At 39.8% G+C, this 6,838-nt stretch overlaps 2 protein-coding genes across 2 annotated transcripts; both read right to left on the minus strand.

Annotated features, from left to right (window-relative positions):
* Positions 1-2,534: 2,534 nt before the first annotated feature.
* On the minus strand, positions 2,535-3,623 carry LOC138879661 (uncharacterized). The gene is made up of 2 exons (XM_070159281.1): positions 3,456-3,623; positions 2,535-3,221 (listed from the first exon to the last, which is right to left on the minus strand). The coding sequence occupies exons 1-2, from the start codon at positions 3,621-3,623 to the stop codon at positions 2,535-2,537; spliced, it is 855 nt and encodes a 284-aa protein (XP_070015382.1).
* Positions 3,624-3,674: 51 nt separating this feature from the next.
* LOC138879662 (uncharacterized) lies at positions 3,675-4,043 on the minus strand. The gene has a single exon (XM_070159282.1). It carries the CDS (start codon positions 4,041-4,043, stop codon positions 3,675-3,677), a length of 369 nt encoding a protein of 122 aa, XP_070015383.1.
* Positions 4,044-6,838: the final 2,795 nt, after the last annotated feature.

The raw sequence follows: 6,838 nt of genomic DNA on the forward strand, positions 1-6,838 counted from the left end.
TTCTTTGATGAGATCATAAGATTGACTAGATATAGGATTCTCAAAATGATGGAAAACCGAGTTTATCAGAAATGAAAAAATTGTAGGAGTGGAAGAGGAGCCAAGAGTGGGCAAGGTGGTAGAAGGCGTGAAATAGTAACGCTCTGGGATGATTTCAAGGAAAATAACGAAGTGGGAGCGATGTTAATGGTAGGAGAATGATACGATTGTTCGATCGCCATTAGATGAGTACTTGGTAGACGAGTAGAGAGAGAAAGAGAGAGATTAGGAGAATATCCTAGCTATACAAAGGAGATGAAGGTTCATGACTTGCCGTGAGAGAGGAAGAAGTTTTATTGGAAGAAGGGATAATGATGAGTGGAGAGCGAAAAAGGTTCTGAATAGTTCTGAAAATGGCGGTAGGTTTGTGAGTAAGTGTTACCGTGCAGAGAAGATGAAAGGATTTGAAAGACAAGACATGACATGCAGACGTTGAAAAGTCGAATGATGTGGCAGATGAGTTAATTTTGATAATTTTTTTTGTTTTGAGAGGGCATGCAGAATTAAGCACATTACTACTAATCTGAGGTATAAGAACTTGATGCTAGAACAATTTTTTGAAAAAGGTTTTAACAGATCCTCTATCGCAGTTTATAATTGTACCTTTAGCTTTTATGATCATCATGTGTGTTTACCTACAACGGTATTGATGTGAGTTAGGCTTGGTCAGAAAACACTTTAGCTATCTTTACCTAGTGTTGTCTTTACATAGCCAACTGATAGAGGATTAGTTTCTTCATTAGAATCTTGTTACCCCATCTTCACCTTGATTGATCCAGAATTCTCTACTCGAGGCTTTGATGCAGATATCTAGAAATTGGTCTTCTGTTCTACAATACTTTCCACAGATCAATACCTTCTTCATTTTGACCATCAGAAGATGATCTCACCCTTCAATGTGCTTGATCCTCTTATTTTTGAAATTCTTCTTCAGTTGTTGATGATGCCATTGAGTTTTGCTTCATTGTCTCCCAAAAAATGAGGCTTGAATCATGATAAGTGAACTGTTCCAAAAGTGCTTTCTTGTCACATAGATGGGAGCCTTTGGTTTTCCAATTTGACACAGAAGTTTGATTTGAGAGGGAGATGCGGCGGTTAATTTGATTTCCCCACACTTTGTGGTCTGCTGCTTGTGCAGTGCCATGAGCTGTATCTTTACTCTTCAAAGTTGGTTCATAATATTGATCATCACCGTTTCTTTCTTGGAAAGAGGAGGTGTCTTGTTGAGTACCCTATGAGCACCTCCTACCATTTAGTGTGCCCTTTGTTGGAGACTTTGTGGCCTTGTTTTATGGATTGTACCCTAGAAGGATTCCTTCGCCTGTCTTTTTGCATTGAGCTTCCTAAGATGATCCTTCTTGTTGTCGAGAACATGGCATTTTCCTTCATTTGGTAGCTCAAGGTGGGTTTTGATTCGGGAGGGACATGATCCGACATCTATTCTCCACGTAGAAATCAATATTTACTGCTTTTGCCCAGAATTTCTTGGTGATTCCACAGACGATGAGCATTGTCCATGCAACATTCTCTAGTTCCGTTCTTTCTTTCAGCAATACCATTTTGCTGTGGAGTCCTTGAGTGTTGAGAAATTGTGCGTGATCCCTTCTTCCCCCTCCTCCTTCATTTTGTGAACTCATGTTCAGGTGACACTTGAGTTTGGCAGACCACGGACCAGGTCCTGTTGAGTTAATTTATTTGGAGGTGAGAAGTTTGCATATACCAATCCTTCATGCCATGGTTGCGACTTTACCTATCTCATACCACCAGCTTGTGGAGATTTATACTTAGTTGGAGTGGATGTCCTTATTTCCTTTGTCCACTGAGACCACTTGGCAAGATATCAGATTGGTGACTGCACTTTTTAGGCCATTCACATAGTGCACGTTCCCACTTGAGTTCCAAAAGAACCTTTCTACCTTTTCATTTACTTGAGAATGTACCCTTTACTTCCTTTTTAAGGATACATTCCCTTCCTACAGGGCTTTCACTGAGAAGAGATGATATTTTCATTTGTGTGCTTTAAGCATACACTATCAATAGTCCATCGCAGTCCACTTCCTCTCACTGTTCCCTGCTCATGCAAATCAAAGGTTATATTTAGGAACCCAAACTAGTTTGGGTCCCTTGTTATGATAAAAAGGATGAATGAGGGATTTGCTAGTCCATGCAAGCAACATCCGCTTTTTGCGAGTGGTGCCCGGTCCTTTGTTAGTAGTCACTCCATCTGAAAACACTTTGTTTTTCTAAGCAAATTGAACCCTGGCCTGGCAATTTTCTTTAAAATGTCCATTGTTCCCACAATGGGTACATAGCCAGTTATTAGGTACAATGACATACTTGTTGTGCGAGTTGTAAGGAGTTTTCTCCCTTTGGAACCCGATGCCCTGCTTGTTCCCACTATTGTTGAGATAAATGACAGTGACATTATCTGAGGACCAGGTCCACTTCAGAGATTTATCAAGATCATTTCTAACTTTCTCCAATTCAGCTTGAAGTTATTGATTCCTCTCGAGTTCTCTACATAGACTAGTTTTCACAACAGTTAACTCCTTTTCAAGCATGATGTGCATCTCACTGGCTACTTCCTTCCCTTTTCCAAGACTTACATTCCTATGTTCTCTATTGAGTCCCTTAATGGTTTTCTCTAGATTAGTGCATATTACTAACAGATCACCCCTTTCTTCTTCAGTAGATGCAACTTTTTCTTCAAAGGTGCGTTTCTCACTGTTAAGGCCCTCTATTGTTTCTTTTAGATCAACAACTACTACCATCAGATCGTCTCTATCATTTTCCACACTAATTATTCTTTCATTCAAGGCTTCCTTTTCTTGTACAAGATTAGCTATGATCTCATTTAAGTCCACTACACAGACCACTAGATTATCTCTAGATTGTTCGACCTCTCCTAGTTCTATAGTTAGGATCTCCTTATCATTTACAAGGCTATAATAGGTATCAATTATGACATTAGATAAAGTCCTTAGCTTCTTAGAAGAATAGGATTTCAGATTTCTCTGAACATCCCTGAAGTTTACCTCATCGTCTTTATCTTCTTCATCATCATCATCTGACTGAGCCATCCGCGCGAATAGTGAATCGTACTTCGTTGCTTCAGTTTCCACAACCATCATGGAACTGTTTTCTGCATTTGATTCCCTTTCGAATTCAATTGAGGAGTCTCCCTAAGCAGCAAAATCCTGCTTAACGACATTGTCTGCAACACTTTTTCGATTGAATCTTTTATCTTGAACCAGGTTCCTTTTTCCTGCTTTGTCAGGATTTTGCTTGTATTGCTCCTATTTTGCGAGTGGGCAGTCTTTGATGAAATGCCCCGACTTTTCACATTTGTGACAGAGATCATTGTTCCTTGTTTTACTTGAACTACCCCACTTTGGTATGCCACCATTTCTTCAAACCATCTTTTGAAATTTCTTAGTAAGATAGGCCATGTCGCTATGTTCATCACTTGAATCACTGCTTTCAGCCTTAAGCACTAGATTCTTTTCCTTTTTAGGCTCTCTTCTTTCACTATTTTTCTTTCTTTTCTTCTCATATGTTTTCGGATTACCAATCAACTCATCCATGGTCAGAGTCTGTAGATCTTTAGCTTAAGTGATGGCGTTTACCTTACTTTCCTAAGACCCAGGTAGAACATTGATGATTTTCCTTACAAGCTTGTTTCTGGGAATGACATCTCCAAGTGAGTGAAGCTCATTTATGATGGAGGTGAATTTGGTGTGCATGTCTTGTATGGACTCATCATCCTTCATCCTGAAGAGCTCATATTCAGTGGTGAGCATGTCCATCTTGGGTTGTTTGACCTGAGTAGTTCCTTCGTGTACGGTTTGTAAAGCTTCCCATATTTCTTTGGCAGTATCACAAGCTGATAATCTATTGTACTCATCAGGTCCTGTGCCACACATCAAGATTTTCTTGGCACGATAGTTCTTTTCTACAGCTTTTCTGTCAATGTCGCTGTACTCTCTTCTCCCTTTGGGCAACATTAGTCATGTTTCTTCAAGATTCTTCATGGGAACATGTGGACCATCACAAATGATGTCCCACAGCTCTGAATCTTCTGCCATCATAAATCATGCATACGGGTCTTCCACCAGCCATAGTATTGACCATTGAATTTGGGAGGTCTATAGGTTGATTGTCCTTCTTCAAAGTTTGGTGGAGCAGCCATTGAGGATCCTTACTAGGTGTTAGCCTAATAGGAGAAACTTGCTCTAATACCAAATGTTAGTTTATATGAGTCCACCAAACTATAGAGTACCTGGTCCTCTATGAGATAATGCGTAGAATGAAGTAAAGACTGAAAGTAAAGAAGGCATGAGATTTTCTACGTGAAAAAATCCCACACAAGGGGATCAAAAAACCACGACCTACTCTTGTAGGCTTTTAACTCTACTAACTTGCAATCTCTCTATTACAAGCCACTTTGCATAAACCCTATTGCAAAGACTTTAAACTAACTTGTGATTCAACCACCACAAGCCACTTTATAACTATCCTAGTTACAGAGGATTTAAACTTATGACTATCCCAAATCACAACATAAACTCATAAGTTTACGAATTTTGGTTTGTTCCTAAGACAACGCTTCTAAGAAAGCAAACTAGGAATTACGATGATGACAAATAACAAGATTACAACTCAACTACGGATGTACATAAACTCATTTAGAAACTGATCCTTAGTGGAGTTGTCTTCTTGTTCTTAACACACTGGTGACTTCAATGCCAGATGAACACTTTTATTTCTTGAGAGAATATCACTGAATGCACAAAGAATGGTGTGTCTTGCACCAGGCTATTTTATCACAAAAGATAACACAATGGATAGTGGTATCAACTCTTGGTGTATGCTTCTTCCCAATGAGAGGTGACGGCTGTACTGTCTGTACAACCACTTCTGTGCAGTTACGTTCCAGCTGGATAGTGGACTTTGTACTTCTGTCAGGACACACCAACGGACCAGGTCTTAGTTATGTTCCTCTTCTGTGACAGTTGCTAGATGGTCACTTTCTTCTGCTACATTCCAACTGTGCACTTGACTTGTACTTCTATCAGAGAACCCTAAGGGAGCAGGTCCCTGTTGTGTTCCTGTTTATATTGATTGCGTACAGTCACTGACTTGTGCATGTGTCGGAGAACCGTAACCTGGTCCCTGTTGTGTTCCTCCCTGTAGTCGTTTATCCATTTGCTGATTTTTCAGATTTTGACCAGTTAACATGAAATGTATATCCAGGCGCTCTATCTGGTTCTTCACGACAAGTTTGTTAGATCATCAAAATATAAGAAGCATAAGGCCAAGACATTGAAAACCCATCATGTGGATATTGAGAACCTCAGCTCTTAAGAAGATCACTCTGCTCAAATGAGATCCATGCTTAAAGAAAAAGCTCATGCTGCAGCTGATTTCCAAATTCAGCCACAAAAATCAAAAAACAAACCCAGTCCGAAAAGAAGGAAAGATATGAGAAAACAAAATGCAGGAATCAGTATTAATGAACCTACTAAGCCTACTGATGATAACCATTTTTGAGCCTCGTAGTTCAGAAATGATGTAGTCTTGTTCCTAATGAATCAGAGGAATCCCCTACTTACAAACATATTATAATTGCCAATTCCTCCCTTTCCCAACCTCTTTTGCCCAATAAATAAACAACCTCTGGTGAAAATGAAATAGACTTACCAACCAATGATGACAACCACTCATCCAGAACACATAAAGTCACTCTTGTTCCCCTCAATAACCTCAAAGAAAACCAACATGTGCACCTATTGGAAAAGGTTCTAGAGGAATGGCCACTCAGCAGATATTCTCCTTAGGAAGATGAATACAGGACAATACAATCTGAGGATGACATAATGGGGGATCAAGATGATGAAAATGGGTCTAGTAAGGAAGATCCTGAAGAAGAACAACAATGTGATCTTCTAATTGCTACAGGGAATGAATGCCCAAATTAGGACAATGTTTCATCTACAAGAGGTCCATCCAGAATGAGACCCTCACCAAGGATTACCAGAAGCAAAGCTGCTAGGAGTAGCGGTATCCCACCAACCGACAAAACCTCCTCCTCTTTCCAATTATTAGTAAAATCATTTGGAATGCAAGAGGCATCAGAACCGCTGGAGCTATTGAAAGGCTCAGAGTTCTGAAACACATTCACAAATTATCCTTTATTGCTGTCTTAGAACCTTTCCTTGACACCTCTCATATCAACCATTTCAAAATCCAACTCTTCATGCACCAAGCTGCCTTCAATGTTAATAATAAAATATGGGGTTTTTGGGACAAATAGTGCACTGCCTCAGTTACTGATCATGATGAACAATAACTTACCTTAGAGATAAGACATGTTGAAAATGGCAACTCCTTTTTCCTCACAGTAGTTTATGCGAAATGCAAGACAATTTTGAGAAGACCTCTTTAGGAGGTGTTGAGGCACAAATATGCCACCTATGACCCTCCTTGGTGTGTGATTGAGACTTCAATGTAATTGCTTCAGTTGAAGAGAAGATAGGGGTATTCCCTACCAAATGAGCACGATTATGGGCTTTCTTTGCATGATTGAAGACTGTGGATTGGTCGACTTGGGTTTTTATGGTCCTAAATGCACCTGGTCCAATGGTAGAGTACAATGCTATATTGTTTGGAAAAGGCTAGATAGAGGCCTTATGAATGATCAATGGTTAACTGTATTTCCCACTGCTACTGTCTTCCATCTAGCTTCAATAGGGTCAGACTACAATCCCCCCTCATCGAAATCAATGTTAGGCATGACACT

The sequence above is a fragment of the Nicotiana sylvestris genome, chromosome 10 (genome assembly GCF_000393655.2).
Source record: "Nicotiana sylvestris chromosome 10, ASM39365v2, whole genome shotgun sequence".
Classification (NCBI taxonomy): Eukaryota; Viridiplantae; Streptophyta; class Magnoliopsida; order Solanales; family Solanaceae; genus Nicotiana; species Nicotiana sylvestris.

Bases quoted from the DNA above. Each gene is read 5' to 3' on its own strand.
- LOC138879661 (XM_070159281.1), bottom strand. From the start codon at position 3,623: ATGGATGAGTTGATTGGTAATCCGAAAACATATGAGAAGAAAAGAAAG. The intron at 3,222-3,455 runs GTTTGAAGAAAT...TTTGCTGCTTAG, and splicing joins CTAAGAAATTTCAAAAGATG to GGAGACTCCTCAATTGAATT.
- LOC138879662 (XM_070159282.1), bottom strand. From the start codon at position 4,043: ATGTTGCCCAAAGGGAGAAGAGAGTACAGCGACATTGACAGAAAAGCT.